The following is a 21,805-nucleotide window of genomic DNA, read 5'->3' as shown; positions in this document are numbered from 1 at the left end:
CGTTCCGCTGCTCTGCGTTTACATTAAGGGCAACCAGCTCAGAGTCGTACCTAGAGTTGCACCTTTTGGAAGGCTTCAGACAGACCCTTAAGACGGGAAAGAATGTCAAGAGTGTTGGAAAGGGAGAAGTGAACGTTTGAAAGGTGTGTGTCAAGGTGGGAGTCAGCCGCAGGAGTAGAAGGAGGAGAGTATGTGGAGGCAAACGCAGCCACTGTTACTCTTTTCATGGGTTGGATGACCTTGAAGGCGGGAGATGGTGATGGGTGTGCCGGTGCTAGAGGAAAAGAGAGCTTCATGTGGGAAGAGAGAAGAGAATGATCAGTCCAAGAGGGTGAGGTAGTGGGGGGGATAGAGAGGAGTGTCTGTTGAGCGCTTTACACAGGGCAATTCAGAAAAGAACTCGAGACCCAACTCTTCAAGGAGTCTCTCCTCCTCAATACCTAAGAAAGCACGTCACTGCCTGTGCCAACTGACTCTCTAGATGCCGTCTGCCCCTTTCCTCCCCGCCACTCTGTACAGCTGTACCCCTCCTCTGTGGCCCTTTGTATCCTACCCCCCACTGTACATCTGTTCTGTTGATGCCTCTGAAAAGTGCTCTGTTATGCATCTGTACTGTTGTATACCTTTGTAAAGCACTCCATTGTTTCTCGAAGTTGGGCCCGCACTCAAATACCATAATATTAGCTGGTTATGGTCACGCTCCGACACCATATAACTTACTGGCTTAATCTTGGCCATGATGACGCACACATACACGTACACGCGCACAAATGCACACATCTATAAGCGAAGATATCTAAATTGAGGTATAAATGGACACAGCTAGTGAGGTCTAGAGAAAATCATTGCCCTGAAGTTCATGGAGTACTGCGTGGCCCACATTGCCTCCATGACCTTCTATCTAGTAGGGGAAAATTGTTGCAATGCCCCAGTCTTCTTCTTCTAGGAAACCCATTGTATTCTTTCTTGCTTCCCAAATTTTCCATTGAAATCTCCAGCCGTAACTGTATGCATCCTAGGCGATTGGTCAATATTTCATCGATATCCCCCACTAGTTTGATTAGATCTTGCAAATTGTTCCTTTTGTCCCCTGTCGTCAGTCCCTTTTGGGGCATTCTAGAAATTGATCACCACTACATGAGATAAGGATGTGTGGGAAGGTACAGTGGGCAATGTATACCTGCGAAACTGCAAACATTTCTTTCCAGGAAAATAGTTCAATCTCACAAGTATTCTTTTCTCTCCCATTCCACTCGCAGAGTTAAACACTGGCATTCATGGATCAGAAGTTGGGTCTTGAAATTTCTTTAAAATCCCTTTAGACCTGTGTGGCGGGTTCCTTAGTTTAAATACTCAACCTAAGAGAAATGCCCTTGTCCCATGGTGGCTTGACCAACTTTTCACCAGCGAGTTCTGTAAAATGGTGCCTGGCACCATAAGTACATTTCATATTTGCTGCAGTGATGCCACCCAAAGGCCAACCATGCACAGTGAAGCTTTTATTTGCCATTTACGTTAGTTTGCTTTCAGTAAATGTCAAAGGTTTCGAACATCTTCATACTCTCGAGCAAGGTAGAGTATTATACAAATGGACCCCCCCTTTCATAAAATCTCACCAATGTGAGCGGGCTAGTAGATTTTGTGAGCCCTGCGGAGCTCTAAGTAGCTCCTCGATGTGAGGATTTTCCTCTAACCAGGAGCATCTCATCGTGGCGTAGAAGCTGTTAATGTCTCTTGAATGAGTTCTCAGGATGGTGAACATTTAGTTAATGGATAACTGGAAGAGCAGGAAGAAAATGCAGTTTTTGAAAAAAGTTCTATTTTTGAATAGCGATTTAACATTGGCTATTCTGGTGTGTCCATTTCTCAATGTGAAGTGCCTGAAAGAGGGTGGGATTTAATTTTCTTTCCCAACTGTGGCATGCACACGCAAATTCACACACCGTAAACCCCTCTTACTATTGCTATGTTGCTGTGTCATTTGCTCTATTGCTGACTGTTTCTGTTGATTCTTCTGCCTTTTTCATTTCTTTATTTTACATTTCTTTCCTGTCAGTTCTCCTGTTTTGCTATTCTACTTCTCGTTTAGATATGAACTGTCTTTGCCGATAAATCTATAACTCTGCCACTACGTTTGTTTCTGTTACTGCATCAATCCTCTCCTGCAGAATGAGGAGCTAATTCCCAGCGGGCCACAAATGCTCCTTTTGCAAGGTGTAAGAAATGTACCCTTGTAATTATGTCAATTCTGTATATTTCTGCTCATCTCTTCATGTAAAATGTATTCTGTAAATGTATTTGCCACTGTACCTTCTGCAACCCTAAATGCGCCCAGATGCCCACGGGCTGGGAGCGCTATACAAATAAATAAACGTTCATATGAGATGCAAACTGTAACCCATCAAGCTTTGAATGGCTTTTAACGTTTTACTAATACGCCTTTTTTATACATTTTCCCACAGAGTGAATTTCAGGTAGGCATGGTTGGAGAGCACCAGTCACCAGGAGCCAAGAGTAGCTCTTTGTAGCTGGTGTTGACAAGCTAACCAGGCTCTCCTAGGCTGTAGCCAGGAGGTAAATGGCTCCCAGAAATTACAAACCCTGCGCTCCGCATTCGGATGGTCCTTTCACCCCGAAATGAACTGTCTTTCCTTGTTCATGATGACAATGACATGCCTAGTGTAGTGGGCGTAGTTATGTTGTGCCTTTGTCAGCATGTCTACTCCATGGGTCATGGCAGACACAAGGCGGCAATTTACAGTGTCTTTACAGTGTCCTTAGCGCATTTCAAAATTGCAGGATATATTCTAGGGTGCAAGGTGACTCTCCCATCACAGGGCTGGCTATGTGGCTATCGTGCAGTCCATGGCAGTGAAGTACCCTGGAAGAGCAACAACCATTGGAACCAGTTCAAGTGCTGGGATTCTATTTTGCAGTTATTGCCGTGGTTCGTTTTTTGTCGATGTGCCTCAGAGTGAAAGCTGACAAGTACATAAGTGAACTCTCCCTGTGTTGTTGCAAAACAAAACTGTTGTATCAATTGGTATCCAGTGATGACATTGGATCAAATACCGTTTTTGAAAGGGTATTTTAGATATTTTGTCTGGAGTGAACAACTATTAGCAATACAATGGAAATGAATTGGAATTTTCTTAATATCTTAAAATAATTCAAATGTTCAAGGGATTTAATTAGTTGAATGAAAGTATGATGGTTAGGATGTGGTTTTTAAAGAACTGATTATAAATGATTAAAAATGTTTAATGATTTTTTACATTCAAATCAAAATGATTTCATCCTTATACTGCCTTCCTTCACCAGTCGTTCTAGCTACCCTGGCACCACCCTTTGCTTTATTATATGTCCTTACCTCAAGGTGCCAGTGATTGTTGAGGTTCCGACCTTGGGTTTTGTGTATTTTAGTTTTCTTGCCACCATTCACCACTTTCCCCAAATATTATAGGACTGGAGTTCGATTAGTAAACTCAAGGTCTCCTTTCATCCGGACAACGCAACAGAAAGAACTAAGATCGCCACTTGGGAGAATTCTCCAAACATCAGCGAAAGACCAGGACAATACCCAAGGAGTGAGTCTCACAATGAAAAACAAAATCACGTAGCCCAATAGCAATCCAGGAGAACGCAAAGCACAAATCAGGAACCAAAAATGGAGACTCACATAAAGAAGACAACAGGGGGGGCGTGGCTTGAGCAGCCATGGAGTAGGACGTGCTTCCTGTGTAGCTCCGGAGGATCCGACAGATGATCCGTGAAAACTACCTTTGAAAGTGCGTCATTGGTTCCAGAATTGATCACACATGCACGGGAATGTATGCTCTGCTCATTGTATAAAGATCGAGAGAATTGTAAGCGGGATTCTGGAGGAATTGCTCGACGAACGACGGCGGCTGTTCGGTCCATTGTCACACAAGATGGCCGACGACAAAAGGAACGAAACCAGGGCACCCGAAGAGGACGAATAGAGGCGGCGGCCACGGGGAAAGAACGACGGTGGCGAAGTGAAGACGGAGCGAAACCCCTGGGGCGGTGGGCCTTGGGTCGCGAAGGCTTGGGTGCTGGCCCGGACGGCAGGAGCCCGAGGGCAGCAGAGGTGTGAAAAGGCAGGCCGCACCACGACGGGCACGAGAAGCGCTCACTCGGCATTGATGAGCAACTAGAAGCGGTGAGAGGGGGTGGATGTCGCGACTGCCTGAAGATCACCACAACAGTCGATAAGAGCGGAAAAGACAGTTGGGGAGACACGCAGACGCTGAATCGTAATAGGGAGGCCCAACGAAGGCCGGAAAATGGCGGCGCGAGGGGCCGTGGGCAAGAATAGGAACAAACAACCCACAATGGATATTTTCGCGAAAACAAACAGTTTCCTGCGGCCATCGCACCCAAAGGCCCGATGGCACAAGCTGAGGGCACCACAGCGGCTGATAATCATCAGATTTTAGAAGCCATTACAGAGCTGAAAGAATCTTGGGGGGGGTTTGCGATGTTGGACCTGCGCACTTCCCTGGAGGCTAAAATTGAAGCAGTGGGCATCGAAGTCTCCCTGCTGAGACAAGATGTCGGGGGACTGGCGGAACGCACAAGCAGCCTGGAAGGTGCGGTGAAAACTAACACGGACACCAGCACCAACGATGCAAAGGAGATCCATGTCCTTAAGCAAAAAAGTGGCTAACTTGGAGTCTCGAGCAGAAGAAGCAGAAGGGAGAGCGAGGAGAAACTATATCCGCGTGGTGGGTTTGCCGGAGGGTGAGGAGGGCCAAGATCCGACTGATTACATTGAGAACTTACTCCTACAAGGAATTGGGGCCGGCACACACTCGCAGGGATTTGTAGTGGAAAAAACTACAAAGACCGCGAGAAAATACTGGAGTACTTTCGAAAAGGTGGAACAATTGAGAGGGCCTTGAGCACTATCACGGCATACCCGGATTATACTATGCTGGTCCAAAGGCAGCGGTACAGCTATGTAACCATCAAAAGGAGGCTGCGGGCGGCTGGGATAAAATATATGTTGCCGTACCCTGCGAAATTGAAGGTGGTGCATAAGAGCAAAATGCATTTTTTTTGACACTCCAGAAGAAGCAACAACATGGCTGGATCTGCAGAGCTGCCCGGAACAAGACTCAGAAGAGACCCAAGATGGATGCAATAAGTGACTAAGATACGGTATGCATACTGTTAGGGCGGCGTGTGAACATCCCAAGGGCGCCTATGCGAAGGCTAAGAACAATGGGCCTGGCTGTAGGAGGCTGATATTCGATAAAATGCCACTGATTGTGAGAGACTTGATGGACTGGAATATAGTGGCTGATACATATATTTAAATTGTATGGCAATGTGTAGTTATCCGATGTGTTATGGGAGCGGCAGGGCGAAAGCACCCTACCCCCCCGAATTGTAGTTGTAGTAGGTTGGCCACTAGGGCGGCCTCACCCTGCGGAGCTTCGAGTACAGGCGAGAGCCGGAAAGAGCTAGATGCGGGGGAGCCTGAGATCCAGGGATGGAGGTGGGCAACAGTTGGGGGGGAGGAGGGGGGGAGAGGGAGCGGGAAGTTTGGTGTGTTTTTGGTTAAAGGGGATTTAGAATGGGAGGCGAGCCTATACAGATTGGATTGGAACTCAACGTTAAACTGCACCTGGAGGGGAGGGAATGGGATTATATCAGGCCATGGGGGACCTTAAAATACTCACATGGAATGTGCAGGGGCTTAATAGCTATTTAAAAAGGAACAAGGTTATGCTCTATCTGCGTAGGCAGAAAATAGATATCGCATTGCTGCAGAAGACCCACTTTACACGTGAGAGGAAGGACATGATTGCGGGAAAGTGGAAGGGGGTGTTGGTGGGCTCATCGTACTCGGCCTACGCAAGAGGAGTACTTATATGGGTGGCGCCACATGTCCCGTTTCAGCGATTGCAAGTGGCGGCTGAGACAGACGGGAGGATGGTTATGCCGAGGGGACTGATGGAGAACAGGGAGATAAGTATTGTTAACACGTACGCCCCGTACAAGAACACAGCGGCGTACATTAGGACATTGAGTGCGAACCTGAGCGTATGTGTGGGAAGCGCGGTGATCTGGGGAGGGGACTTCAACTGCGTATTGAACCCGAGGGTGGATAGATCAGATGGGAAATTGGATAGACCGGCCCCTGCAGGCAGGGCGCTACAGACCCTGCTTGATTACTTTGGGTTGGAAGATGCATGGAGTGTGGCGCCCCCGGGAAAGGCAATATTCACATTATTCTGCCCCACAGCAGTTATCAACAAGGCTGGACTATGTCTTCGCATCTAAAAAAAAAAGAAAAAGAAGACAACACTAGAACTAGGATCCTGGAATACACGTGGGTTTACCCATCTGACTGCACCGAGCGATGTGAATCTAGCTGCATTTAATATCTTGTGCTTACAAGAAACGTTGCTGATCCACAAACCTACGACACTAGAGCGACCCCAGCAATCAAAGGCGATAAGGGGCGCCCAGTGTCGGGTCTATTAACCGCAGTAAAAGCTGGCTCGGGGATCTGTCCTGCTAACAAGTTGGCCACATCTTCTTACATCTACTCAGGAACCGAATACCAATATCCTGATAATCGTCAACTGTTACTGGAATCCTGACCAAATTTCAAGTGCTGACTTTATCAAGAAAGTAACCTTGATAATTAATGAGGCTCAAGTCAAATTTGATGTCCCGCAATTCATTATTTGCGGCGACCTGAAAGCGATTTGTGAATGGCGCAACTGGATAACCAACCAGACTGTAAAGAAGGATCACCGAGAAATAAGAGGTACGCTTTGTTTATCAACAATGTCACCAAGAGACATCGTGTCTGCAGAATCGATTCACCCAGGAACAAGACCGTCGTTTCCGACTTGGCAAAGGGGTGATCAAGCAGCCAATTTAGACCATGTCTTTATCTCGAACGACCTAGGGAGAAAGATCCTAACTCACGAAATTATTCAAACTCAAAACAGCAACCATAATCTAACAACTTTTTTTGCAAACGGATCTGAAAGTCGGCCTCAGCAAATGAAACTAGCAGTTGAATCGAACAACAGAGGGAATGGACTCGGATTAAAACCCCAGGAAATCAATTGCCTACGGAATGATTCTACCAAGGCAATGAAAAGTGACCATGGACCAAATACTGTCTTGCAAGTTGATTTCCAAACCCTTCTGGAAAAATTCATGACACAAAAAACGGGCTTAACACCGGGTCATAAATCCCCAAAACACAGTTATGATGCAGCTCTTGTGGAGAAAAGAAGAGCTCTCCGACAGATTACAAGAATTGGGTCAAAAAGGAACTCCTCACGTCTGAGAGAACAAGTGAGAGTTTCCAAACAAACCTATAAAAATTGGATAAGATGCCATAGAAGACTCTTGCTACAAAACAATGCAGAACAGATGCTAAAGGCTTTAACTAGAAGTAATGTTGGCATGCTCTGCTTATGCTCACTCGAACTAGCGCCACTTCGGCTCACAATGGTAAATCGAATCTAGGTATCTTGCATTGCTAAAGCTGCTCCTAGGTGTATTCACTTGAATTAGCGCCACTTTGGCTCACAATGGTAAATTGAATCTAGGCATTCTTATTTTGAATTGATAAGCTGAATTAGGAGTGTGCCATTCTCGCTTCTGAGGTAGCCCAAATCAACGTGCATTAATCCCAAGCCAATATTGCACCTACTCTATGCACTTTAGCCTAGTCCAAGCTAGCACTATATCTGTGATCAGTGCCTAACAGCCACTAAAGTCAACAGCCGACGTTATATTAATTATACATTTAGCCCTACATGCTAAACCTCAACTCTAAGTTGCAATATATTAGTGCCTTTGTAAACTATTTAGCATCTGCAACATCACACCAAAGTTGCCTCTTCTCAAACAGAATGCAGGCACTGCTAACTTTAACCATGTTCCCATTCTGCATCATACCATCTGACATCCCTTGCACTAGAGGTCATTACATTAAACTTGGTGAGGGGTTAGGCAGACTAAGATGCCCCCGTCACCACCCTATCCCTTGCCCTACACCTTTCCTTCCCACACTACCCCCGTTTCCCACACCAACCACAACTTATCCACATCCAGCTCCCACCTCACACAAGTTGCCCCCTGTGCCTATAGCCTCTACCGCCTCCCCTCCTGACACCTCCAAGCGGAACGAGAGACTAACCAGTAGACTACCATTCAACAGGCACTTTGCATTAGAAGAGATCATGCTCACAGTTCGCCCAGGATCCCCCGGTAATAATCACAGGCGCCATAAGAAAAGGTGCACAGCCCCGCTGAACAACCCAAGGGACATTAGCCCCATCCCTCCAATAATGGACCCACAATCACAGCCCACTAAAGGAGCATTACTGAACGTCAGGTCACTGGTAGCACATGCAACTGAGATTGCCGACTTGATTGTGAACAACAACCTTGACTTCCTTGTAATGACTGAAACCTGGTTGCACGAGGCAGCAGGCCCCTCTATTGCCCTAGCCGTCCCAGACAACTACTCCATTCTCCGCGCAGACAGACTCACATCTCGGGGAGGTGGAATAGCCATTATCTTTAAAGATACTCTCAACATAAGACTAGCCACCCCCACACCACTGCCATCCTCTGAACTCCTTTCAGTTAAGTTCCAAACCTCACCATCACACTACATATCATTTACAGGCCCCCAGGACCTCCGGGATCCTTCGACGAAGACATCACAGCTCTAGCAGCCGACACCAAACCTACGGCGCAAAATATTATCTTAGGAGACTTCAATCTCGGTTATAGGGACACCAGTGACCCACACGCCACCTCTCTAGCTTCTACACTACTAGAACAAGGTTATTCTCAAATTAGCACCAAACTCACACATGAAAAAGGTAGGATACTCGACTGGGTTGCGGTCCTAAACTGCACCATCTCCCCACCAGATCCGACACCACTAGTATGGTCAGACCACCACCTGATCACCTTTGAACTGCACATCAACAACCTGGAAAAGAAAAAGCCCATTATTGCTCCCCCTTGCTTCACAAGGAATAAACGGAACATCACAGCAGACGCTCTAGCTCCTTTGTTAGCCCCCCTACTTAATGCCCTTCCCGACACTAATGATCCTAACACTCTAATTAACTTCTACAACGAGACTGACTAAAGCCATTGATGATATTGCCCCGCAAAAATTACGTAAAAGCAAACCTATAGCCCACCTTAACTCGTGGTTCACTCCAGAGCTGAAAACACTCCGCACTGAAAAAAGAAAATGGGAATCTCGTTGGAAATCATCCCCCACACCTGAAAACAAAACTAACCTGGCCACTATCACTGCCACCTACAAAAATAAGATAATCCAGGCCAAAAAAGAAACTTATAATGACAGAATAGCCCAAGCCAGCTCCAGTACTAAAGAATTATTCAACATTCTAAGAGAATTGGAGAACCCTAACCCACCGCCAGTTACATGCACCAAGGACAAAGCATGGTGTACCGGCATTCAAAATGCCCTATCTAACAAAATCAAAGGACTACAGACTAAAATAGCGGACAAAAGATCCCAACTAACAGTCACCACACCTGCTCCCACCCTTACCTCTCACTCTAACTCAAGTTTCTCATTCAAAAAGTCACCATTCCTGAAGTCCAAAAAATCATTGCGTCTCTCAAACCGTCAAATTGTAAGGGCGACAGTTGCCCTGCCCCGATTATAAAAGATGCCGCCAGAGACCTCGCCCCATTTATCACTAAACTTGTAAACTCCTCCTTCTCTAACAATTCTGTCCCAAGTAACCTTAAACAGTCCTGGGTTCTACCACTATTAAAAAAACAGACCCATGACCCAGCTATACCCACCAACTATAGACCTATTACGACAGTCCCCTTTCTATTGAAAATTCTGGACAGAATAGCCTACTTGCAAATACAAGATTATCTGGAAGCCCACAAACTACTTGGCACCCGTCAATCTGGCTTCAGACCTCGGCACGGAACAGAAACCGCTCTTGTCGACCTCAAAAGTCAGATTGATGAATTAAAAGACAAAGGAAAGATGGCCATCCTACTTCTACTCAACCTCTCTGCGGCTTTTGATCTGGTGGATCACTCCATACTCTGTAACCACCTATCCTCAACGGCCCATTTCTCCAGTTCTGCAGTTGCCTGGATCCAATCTTTCCTCGCAAATAGAACTATGCGCGTGTTCTCACCCTCAGCAGCGGCTGACCCCATCCCCATCACCTGCGGAGTCCCTCAAGGCTCCTGCGTCTCACCCACTTTGTACAATATTTTTACAAAGCCACTATTTGACAAATTGGACCGTCTGGGTGTCACCTACAAAAATTATGCAGATGACACCCAGGTACTCCTACCCCTTTCAGGAACCTATGATATAGACGTCGCGCGGATTAATGAAGTCTACATCATCATTCAGGCATGGATGGCCACACATGGCTTATGCCTGAATGATGACAAGACGGAATTACTCCTAGTCGGATCATCCAACAATATCCTTAAACTAAGTCCTCACTATACAAACATAGTCATCGATGGGAATAGCATACCTATTGCCAAACCGGTAAAAACTCTAGGTTTCTTCTTTGACGCCCAGTCTAACCTAACTAAGCACATCAACATGACTTCATCGGCCACAGCCTACACTGGCAAGTTAATCAGAGCCTGTAGACCGCTACTATCCCCCGCTAGCTGCCTCACCCTGGCGAGAGCGCTCATACAATCCAAATTGGATTATTGCAACAGTCTTTATCTAGGAGCGAACAAAACCATCTTAAACAAACTACAAATTATGCAAAATAACGCGCTCAGAGCCGCGCTGAATATCCCCAAAAGAGAGCATATATCATATACAAGAAAGCACCACAGGTGGCTCTCTATACAGGACAAAATTGCCCTGAAAACTATTTGCCTCACTCATAAAGCGCTTAACCACCAAGCCCCCCCCCCACCTCACTGACAAGTTCACTTGGAAGGTATCCAATAGAACCACCAGATCTTCCAACACACCATGCCTGGTGGTGCCCAGATATAATCTAAAAAGAGCAGGAGGTTCCAGCTTTCCCAGTATTAGCCGCCCAGCTTTGGAACTCTCTCCCACAGAATATCCAAACCATTCAGACCTTCAACAATTTCAGAAGTCAGGCTATCACCTGGATAGTAAATAATACACAAAATAACAGTTCCTGATAACACTAACTAGTAGATGATCGGCTCACATGACTGCTTTGACCCAATGTATAATATGTATTATGGTCACCTTGTATATACTCACCATTGTAACTTTACTTGTATGTTCAAACTGTATTAATGTACACAATTGTCTATTCTATGCCTCTGTAACTATTACTATCACCAGGGCCCAATTACCTCCGGGTCAGGTGCGCAATATAAATAAATAAACAAACAAACTAATAAGAACTCGAGAGACTTCTGGCAACTCATTAAACTGAGTGAGGCCACTCCTCTTGACATCCAACAACACCCAGTCTCAGAAGAAACATGGAAACTACATTTTCTGACTCTATTCGGCGGTTGACATAACACCATGCCGTACCTTTCCATGACACCTGAAGCAACCTGGGATTTAGAACAAACCCTAGAAGACATCGAGCTCAAAAGCAAAAGGCTAATCCCATCGAGAGCCCCAGGGCCTGACGGGCTAACTAATGTCATGCTAAAGGAACTTCCCCAGGAATCGGCTCGCTTCATTAAAGAAGTTTTGGACACGATCTGTAAAACTCGACAACTTCCACGATCCTGGAAGATAGCAACCATTGTGCCAATTTACAAACGGGGCCAAAGAGACGACCCTAAAAACTACTGACCTATCGCACTATTAGATGTCGTAGGGAAAATCTTTGGTACTTTCCTACTGGCAAAATTCAACAAATGGACAACCATGCATGGTTGGTATGACCCATTTCCAACAGGGTTCATCAAGAATATTGGCACATCTACAAACATCGCACTGCTGAACATCCTCGAGGCCCAAAGCCATCAGTCGGGGACAAGGATCTACATTGCTTTTGTCGACCTTGTCCAGGCATTCGACAGAGTAGACCGCAACCGTCTTTGGAAAAAGTTACGAGATCAAGACTGCCCGGATGGAATACTTGACCCACTGATTCAGTTACATTTCAACACTTCAGTAACCGTTCGCCTCAATAAAGAGGGTTTACGAAGCCAGCCAGTCCCTACTTCAAGGGGAGTCAAACAGGGCTGTCCTTTGGCCCCTGCAATTTACAATTTCTTCATCGCTGACATCAAGGACCACAAACCTCTATTGCGAATATTCCCACCAACAATCGGGAAATCCAAGATCAACAGATTACTTTACGCAGATGATCTGATTATGATTGACCAGAAGCCCATCGGCCTACAGAGGCAACTGGACAGCTTACAATATCTACACCAAAATGCTCTAGAACTGAATGAAGACAAAACCAAAATCATCTGTCTACAGAGAGCCAAAAAGTTGAACTGTCCAAAATGGTATGTGAATGGAAAAAAAACTGAAGTGGATGTCATCAAATACTTGGGTGTCCAGTTTAATAACAGCACAGTAGAAGCCCACGCTCAAGAGCTACTGACATCTAAAGCAAAGATCCTAGCAGCCCAAGGGCGCCTGTTGGATATCAAGTTTGGTCGGTTCTCTATGGTTGCCATAGTGAATTTTTACAGAAACCAGGTCATCCCCATCTTAACCTACGGTGCAGAAGGCACGTTTCACATGCCGACCAAACTATGGCCTACTTTAGAAGGATTATTTTGGAGAAAAATACTAAACCTTCCAAACGCTGCTAGTACAACAAGGATCAGAAATGAGCTTGGCTTATCGTCCCGTGCCTCAATCGTGGAATGGAATGCCTTGAGTCTCTACAGGAAAATAATCCCACCATTCAGTGCACCAATCTTCAAGATCATCTACGATGAAATGCAAACGAGCAAAAATGAGGTACTGAATACCTGGGTGTCAAACAGAAAGGCAACTCTGACAGAAATCGACAGCTCCGAAGAACAACTAGTAGTAAATCCTTTGAGAGTAAAAAGAAAACTACTCGAGCTGGACTGGATCCGAACATCTGAAGAGGCCTCTAAAAGTACCCTGGCAAATGATTTACCTCTGATTGAAATAAAACTGAATCACCATAGAGGGTACTTGAAGAGATTTCCGGACAGATCCTTCCGAGACACCTTCCTTCGAATAAGATTGAACTTGCTCAAAACAAATGAAGTCCACTGCATTCGAGGAACATCAATTTCAGGAGTCTGTCGATTTTGTCCACAGACTGAAGAAACTGAGTCGATCAAACACCTTCTATTAATGTGCCCAAAATGGAACCCTGACAGAACTAAATATTTGGCACCTTTTGGCAATGAATTTTACATCTATGAGCAGAGAATCCCTCTGGAAGACCCTTATCTGCGGAGAAAAGACAAAAAACTGTGATTGCAGTAGTTTCCATGATGAACTTAATCATTCCAGTGCTGGAGCAAGAACCTGGATTGACTCAGAATAGAAACCTGTCATTAGACTGATCGGAATGGATGAGTAACTCCATAATTTTATAATATTATTATTATGGTTTAGCATCATCTAATTGGAATGGCTACAATGAACACCAAAGTCAAGGATGCTTCTTTCTTTTTGTAAAAATTGATTGATTCAATTAAATCAAATGAAACACAAAAAATTAAAATTAAAAAAAAATTAGTAAATGTCCCAATCCTAGAATGTGGTGAAAGTGCTTTTTGACATCAGGGAATCTTATTTTTTCTAAAAATGTTTTTTATTCCTGCAATCTTATCATGAACCTGTATCCATCGTACACAACTGAATACATTTCAAATGACACCATTCCCAGGCCACTCCCCCACCTCAGAAACTCACTCAACTGGAATACTCAAAATAGTGGTAATTTATGCAAACTAGGATTTGTTGTTGGTAGTAAATCTGGTGCTTTTAGTGCATAAGCTGTCCCCCCATGCCAACTCTGCAATCCGTTATCCCTGTGGCATGACTGTACACCTTTCCTTTCCAGCTTTTCCACCTCCTTCCACTGTGTGATTTCATCCGTCCTTTCAAATGATGAAAAGCTTCGCTTATTACTACCGTTGGCATAGCTTATGTGGTATGGATGGTGGACCATGCCATCTCAGGAGTTCTCATGATAAACCGATGAGTAACTTCTGCTTTCTCTAAGGTCTAGCTCTTGCTAACGCCTAAGAACTGATTTCCTTGCAGAGAATGGGCTTAAGGTAGACCAATGTTCATCCATGAAGCAGTCAAGTTTAAGTAGAGTGAAAAGGTGTGGCTTTCTATGTGCGGCTGAACTAATGCCCCTCATCTTGTGACGTCTGCTTACAAAAAGGTAGTCCTGGGTTTGCTGAACAAGTATCGAAATTGTGATTTGTTTGAGCTGGTGCTAAAAGCAGCTCCTGAGTATCTGGCATCACGCAGTAAGTATGAGCTACAACGTGGGCATGAAGCGTTTATTTGATCTGGCCCATAATGCTTTACAGTTCTATCCCAGTGTGTCAAAATGCACCTTTATATGCATGCCCAAGCATAATGTCACATGGGTCGATTTGTATGGCACCAGTTGGTCTAGAAATTCAAAGGTCACTCCTGGTAGCTGCCGGTATTTTTAGGTTAAAAGTAGAAAATAAATAGCTCGCAGCAGTTTCAAGCCCTTTACCTGAGGTGGATCATTTTCACCTTCAAGTCGTCAGGGAAACTAGAGCAAAGGTGAGATAAGGTAGAGTGTTCACGTTAAGCAACATTTGAGAAAAAGGCCATGCAGATGTGCAGCACTGTTAGGGCTGCATATAAATGCCTTGCGTGTCTAGCAGAGCTCGACATACCGATCAGTTGTCATTCTCACAATATGGCCTGCCCTCTATCTTACATATTTGGAGGCACAGCTCTATACCACAGGGCGGTCCACGGATCTTAAAAGGTATGGAAGTGTTAGGGAGAATTCTCTGTTTAGGCTGAATTTCCTAACCTAGTGAGTCCCCCAGCAGCTTTGCTGGATTTTTGGGGTTTATTTTTTTCTCCTGCCAAGAGTGAGACTCTTACCCTCACTCTTGGGCATGATTCGAGTGTGTTTCTTTGAATCTAGATGTGTTTAATGGGCTATGGGGTCTTTAACACCATAGGGCTTCATGTGTTTTTGTGATGTGTGTTACACAGCACCCTCAGTGCAGTGACACAGGGGTGTCATAGTGACCCCCCAGTATAGACTCCATACCCTGGGACTGACTACTGTCTCCCAGGGCATGTAAAGTCACCATTGACTTTACTAGTCTTAAATTCTGAACAGAACCAGTACAAACCATCATATTGTGGACGTACTGACTGGGGCAATTCGATCCAGGGTTTGTTAGTCGAGGGGGCACGTCTCCGTCCCACCTGATCGAGTTTTGGCTGGTGGCAGTGGATACTACTTTTTATATTCAACCGCGAATATTTTCCTATGGGATTTCCCATTGTTTTAGGCTACTATCTTTATTTAATTATTTACGGTAGCCTCGAACATACCGCCGGTTTATTTAATTAATATTAATTCTCCGGTTGGTATTTTTTGCCAAAAGTTGATTCTACAATGGCGTTTGTGTTCTCTTCTGTGACTCCAACCCAAGTCGAGCCCTTTGTTCCACTTTTTGGCAGGCTTCTCCACAGAAGCCCTCCAAAGTGGTGCCACTCTGTCTGGGGTACTTAGGAGGGGTGGAGGGAAATTTAGGCACCCTGGACTGAGTTGCCTAGGCAACTCAAGTCGCACTCCATCCTGATTGGCCCAACCACTTAGCATGTTTGAGTGACAACTAGGCTGAGTGAATGGGGGTTTTCTGCATAAAAGCAGGGCTTTGGGGACTGGAACTTCAGAAGTCGCCACAGGACCTAAGAATCTGACGAGGGAGAAGCTGAGCCGACCTGCCACGACACCACCACCGGTGGATCCCTGCTGGACTGCCTCACCACTTTTCCCAACGACAAAGGAGATCTCCCGCCGGAGAGTCTACTTCCTTTGACTGGTGGGGATAACCAGTTTCACAGTCTTTTCGCTTTCCCGACGTACCTCGTGGCCGTCTTGCCCGTGCCAAGCACCCCGGCAACCGGGATACCACGTTTTACCACGACCGCGAAACAAAGGTACCACCTTTAACCGGAAAACTCTGCGGCTGGTTTCTTCCCTGGTAGTGCAACGACCTTCATCTTTCCTCCAATTCGAGATCTTCTCTTCCCCTGGATGACGACGCAACTTGCACCCACTACCAGGAACAACTGCCACCGCTGGAGGATCCTTCCCACTTAAGGTACTGTGTCCCGACTGGCTTCCCTTGCTACCGACTGTACGGGGTAGATTTAGCCGCCGGCTTTCGAACCTGGGTTAGTCTGGGACACCCTGGCTAAACTTTCTTAAAGCCTCTCTAAACTCTTTTTGAACCCTCTGCAAGACTTTCTAAGCCTAGTGTAACTGTGTGATCTTGGGCGCATTTGTGCTCTGCTCTCTCTAAGAGTGGGCCCAGCCTTTGGACTTTGGCTCACCAGTGACTTTTTGCTCTCTGCCTTGCTAACAGTGTTCCTGAATCTTAGAGTGGTGTACCTTTTTCATATTCTGTCTTTTTCCCTCCCTTTCTCACAAACTTATTAGAGTGCAATCTAGTTAAGCGCTCACCTCTGTATGAAAATAAGTGGTGTTTTACTGTGATTTATCTGATAGGGAAAAAGGGGTGTATATATTACAATAGTGACTATGTTTAGAATATTTTACAATAAGAGTGCTGGAGTGTTGCAACTGTGTGTTTTTAAATAAATAATTATATACTTTGATACCAAAGCTCTGGTCAGTGTTTGCTTGTATTATTGTATCTGAGTGCCTATTGTGCATACTGCCTAACTCTTCTTGAGGGAAGTCTGACTGCTCAGCCACAGCTACCAGGTAAATCTGGGTGGTACAGACTGCTACCAAGTGGGTTTACTGCCAACACCTGTAGTCTTAAATCTTTTGCAGTGGTCCCTAAGGGAACTGCACAGGTTTCTGCCTAACAGGAAGTTTTGAAAACTCAGACACTGTTGCTGTCCTGTTTGTGTTTTAACACTTCTGCTCCCCATGCGGCTGAACAATGCCTCCAGGAAGCACCCTTAACGGCATTGCTTAGTAGGAAGATGACGAATATAGCCTCATACATGAGTGCATAGCACCAACATTTTCGAAAATGTAATCTTTATATAACTGTACTATTTTCCGTTTCCTTCCAGCCACCTCCAGCTAAGTATGGTGGACGTCACACTGTCACCATGATCCCTGGGGATGGGATTGGGCCAGAGCTGATGGTGCATGTAAAGGAGGTATTCAGGTAAGGTTTCTTATGGTGAAATCCACTGCTTGTTTTCTCGTGGCATGAAACGTGGTAGAGGGCTTCTCCTTTGCTTTTCTAAGTTCTTACCCTTCACTTAGCGATGCTGCCCCACATCACTATCAATCTGCCTCCCACCACTAAGTACTGTCGCGCTCTGCCTTTCAAAGTAACAATGGTAAAAGTTAACAAGTTATTGAACTAAGGCGGTGTCTGTACTCGCCACCTTAGAGTGTTGGTGGACTGATAGACTGGCTTTGTGCAAAGCTCTATCCTGCCATTTTGAGGCAATATAAGTGTTGTTGTATCCCGTCAGTCAAGCAATATCATCTACCTTTTTGGATCGGGGAAAATGTAGGTGCTTCCATTAAAAACTAACCAAGGAAGATGACAAGCCACTAGGAAATAAAGGATGTGGTGCAGTGCTTGAACATGAACAAGCACTCCACAAAGGATCGCATTGAAGCACCTTGTGTGATGTTCTAGGCAAAAGTGTTTATTGACAAGATGTGTTCTCTGTGAATGCTCCCCTGTTCCATTTAGTGACTCCGTTTGGGGGAGTACAGTCTAAGGATATAATTTTACCTAAGGATGTGCCCACATGCAAGTAAGAATATTGTAATATTTGTATTGTCGGGGAGACTGTGTGAGTGTTCCCAGTACCCTGAGGAACAGTAATGTTGATTTGAGTGCCAGAAGGTATTCTTTGTGAATATGCTCCTGCCTCATGAATTACACTTAAAATACATGAGCAGGGATCTGGCAGGTGCAATGTCCAGGAATATTCTTGGGGACCCCGACTCACAATGTGATAAATGTCTGGTTGAAGTGTCCTCCCAGAAATGTGCCCGCTGAGCATTAGTATGGTTATGAGCTGTTAGGCAAAGTTTGTATGCAATACCCTCTGGGAACACTACAAACAAATCTGACTACAGGTCTAGGAAACCCAACCTTTGGTACAAGCTTGTACTGCACAGTTTTGGTAGCGTGTTGAACAGCCATGCTTATCTCAAGAGGGGTCAATGTGAGCTGTAGGGGAGTTACAGCGATTCACAGTGAAAAGTATTCAAATGAACACTTGCACTCAAGGTTTCTTTAATAAACAATTATTAATGTATTTATCAGTCAGTTAGAATAAGCCGCCTTCGGAAGGGAGCAATATGATAGTAATACACTTCAATACTGTACAATCTTAGTTTCTAAATCAGTAAAGACCCTTTTGGGATGGCCCATAGACACAACCTACACCCTCAGGTGACCTCAATAGCTAGGGTGCTGGGGACATTAATATCCTACTGTTTGCATTTAGAATACTGTTATAAGTTGGGGGGAAAAGGAAAAGGTTATTAACACAATAGGAGCCCACAATTATTTTTAGGCAGGAAAATACTTTTGGATCCAGGTAAAGTAGGGGTGGGCACCACGCATACAGTTCAAGTTTTCTCAATTTGTTTGGTTCTTTCGGTTATTTATACTTCTTAGTTGCAGTTTAGCCTGGAGCCGTCAGAAAGTAATGATCCCATGACACAAGGATCATAAACATTCAAAGAAACAAGTAAATGAGGTGAAAACGCCTCATAATTTCTGACGCTCTGTTAGCTCAAATAAGAGCAAAAAAGTTTTTACGTTTGTTTTCAATGTTTTTCTTCTTTTTTTTTTCTTTTCTCTTTACTTATTTGCTATTAGAGTAAACTGTTCTTTTCCAAAAAAGAATCAAATAAACTCATCAAAAGTGCACAAATTGTTACTTAAAGTGGCGTTTTTGAAGGCAGAGATCTGATTCATTGGTCAATCTAGTGCAAAAAAGCCAATGCGTTTCGGTGTATTTACACCATCTTCAGGGCTATGCAGTCTTCCATAAATCATAAATAAAGGGAAATAAGTCATTAGGACAGCAACCTCAAATGTGTCATGAAATTCAAAGTAATTCATCATTCAGGTTGTGTACATACCAAATTGTGCCAGTAATGTTCATACATGTCACCAGGGATAAAGAGCAAAGAGAGAATCTCAATCAGGAACTGTTCCAATATATATATCAATGAGCTACAATTTTGCTCTGATTTACATGCATATGTCTGAATTTCCTGATTGTAATTATTCATACCTCTGTCACGTTTACAGTCACCATCAAATGCCATGTCTAACTCATATCTCGCATAATGTAGGCTTCAGGTCTGCATTAAGTTGAAAGCGGTACGTAGAATATAAATATTTGTCAATGCTCATTCGGACTTAATGTTACGACATGTTCCAGTGTGTAGAAACGCCCTGTTTGCGCTTACCTCCAGAGTTGGAACTGTCTTCTGAAAGCAAAACCGCGAGGTTCCTCCTTGCTTTTATGCATCGCCATGGAGACAACTGCAAGGCGAAAATGGCGAAAAAAGGCCGGGGACATTTTGAAAAAAATGGCACCCTTGGGTGCTTTACTGCAGCTGCGAACGCAGCCCTGTTAAATGCACACCATGGTAGTTAAAACGAAACCACTGCCACCAGCCATTCAGTGAGGAAAGGGTAACATAAAATTGTTACATGAGAAGCTAGACAAAGGGGATACTAGGTAACCCCTCCAGCACCCTATTGTAAGATGGTGTGTGCTGGGTCTAGAAAGTTACAAATGTAAGTAAAGTCATTTTCACTTTACTGCTCTGGGAAACACTAGTTTATCCAAGAGAAGGTATTTAAACTTTGGGAAATCTGACGGACTTCCCTGTGCCACTGTACGGAAGGTGCTGTGTGACACAATGTAAAAGATGATTCCTATGAAGTTTGTCAGGCTCCATAACCAAAAGAAAACACAAGGCTCAGAAGTCGCATTAAAATACACGAGAGAGTGGGGAAAAAGGGTTTCACTCTCTCCAGGTTAAAAAAAATCAAGTTCTCAAAATCCAGCACATTTGCTGGGGGTCTCGAAGGTGGAGGGAATTGGCACATTTTTGAGAATTCACCTAAACTATATGTATTTGGTGGCAGCTGACCTGAGCCCAAAGCTGCTAGATCACTACAGCCTGATCTAAATTCTCTTCAAGGGTGGTGGCCTGGAGCGGAAGGATGAATCGCTTGCAAAGTGAGGTCCTCTTCCATGAACAGAGGAAATGGCTTTTTAGGTTCTGCAGTTGCTGACATGGAACCACCCTACTACAGCATCTTTGCAGTTGCATGCAGCTCTGTTGGTCTCCCATGGTTGGAAAAAGGTGCAGCCCCTCTGCCTAAGAAGGAACTTCCTTCCATTGTTAATCTATTCTGCACCATGTTAGGGAGATTTATCATTTTTATGCTTCATCCCCGCTCCTAGTGAGAACCCTGTAAGGAACTCATGGTGGAAATAGTAAGACAGACGCAAGTGATCACAGTTCAAGGTTGTTTATTAACCTGTAAAATGGGTAAGATAAACGCCTAATCTACACCTAAATCTAAGATGGGAGCAAGCTACGACCATCAAATAATAATACTACAGTCCTAGTGGAGTCTAGTCAAATAAAAAGGGCCTATACTAAGGAAACCTATTGCCAATCCTTACCGCTATGCTACGAAATAGTGTTGGATAATATTCATAAGATCAGAAAGAAGTGTTCACAAAATAAGTCAGGATGTTATAGTTTGGGTCTCCCTTCCCCACGTTTTTTAGCACTGGACAAGCTCAGCACACTCCTGGGCTTCTCCAGCACAAGCTTACAGTTCCTTTCAATAATATCGGGGCCTTCTGTGGCCAAGTCTCTTTTACGCAAGTCTATTGCCTCAGAGGGCCTGATGTGCCATAAACAGCAAAACAAAAGTTCATTTTGGTAATCTTCACGTCGGGTGATCTCTTCACCCTTGTATCCCCCTCAGCCGAGTTCCGATCCTTCTCTCGATTAGCCTCCTTCAGTCAGGCTCAAATCAACAACTCGCTGCAGATATCCCTCCGTCGGGTACACGTTGTCATCGCAATGTTTACAGGTGTATTATTATTCACCCCAATTTGCAGGCATTCCTCCGCCGGGTTCACGTTTGTCAAATACACAGTTCACTTAGCTTTATCACAATGCTCATCAGAAAGTGGGGGTTCCTTTCCTCTGGCTTTCTCTCTGCATCCCACTGTTGGGTTCACACTTGCCACAGTTCGCAATTTCATAATCTCATCAGAAAGCGGGGGTTCCCTTCCCCAGGTGTTCTCCTGGCATCCCTATATCTGGTTCATGTTTGCCTCAGTTCAACAAAAAGTCCTTGTAGACCCCTTAGGTTCTTCCCTTTTGCCTAAGTCCGGGTCTCAGCCCAACAGGCTTTCCCTTAAGCTCCCAGCTAGGCTTCACACAGTTCAGTTATCACAATGTTCACCTTGGTTTCACCACGTGTCAAAGACTTTCGACTATAGAAGGGGTTTGGCTTGACCCTCGTCTGACCACTTTGACACTTTGCGTCGGCCTCCCCTAGGACTCTT

General features: G+C 44.8%; 1 protein-coding gene across 1 annotated transcript in view; it reads left to right on the top strand.

Annotated features, from left to right (window-relative positions):
* The first annotated feature begins 17,290 nt into the window (after window positions 1-17,290).
* Window positions 17,291-21,805, top strand: part of IDH3G (isocitrate dehydrogenase (NAD(+)) 3 non-catalytic subunit gamma) — a 122,961-nt gene continuing 118,446 nt past the window's right edge. Inside the window, exon 1 of the mRNA XM_069645383.1 lies at window positions 17,291-17,385. Coding sequence (XP_069501484.1) covers window positions 17,327-17,385 — 59 coding nt within the window. The 5' untranslated portion in view covers window positions 17,291-17,326. The remainder of the gene's footprint in view (window positions 17,386-21,805) is intronic.

This window comes from Ambystoma mexicanum, chromosome 2p (genome assembly GCF_040938575.1).
Source record: "Ambystoma mexicanum isolate Mex_15411 chromosome 2p, UKY_AmexF1_1, whole genome shotgun sequence".
Classification (NCBI taxonomy): Eukaryota; Metazoa; Chordata; class Amphibia; order Caudata; family Ambystomatidae; genus Ambystoma; species Ambystoma mexicanum.
Note: the sequence above shows the minus strand (reverse complement) of the source record. Positions and strands in the feature narration are given on the sequence as shown.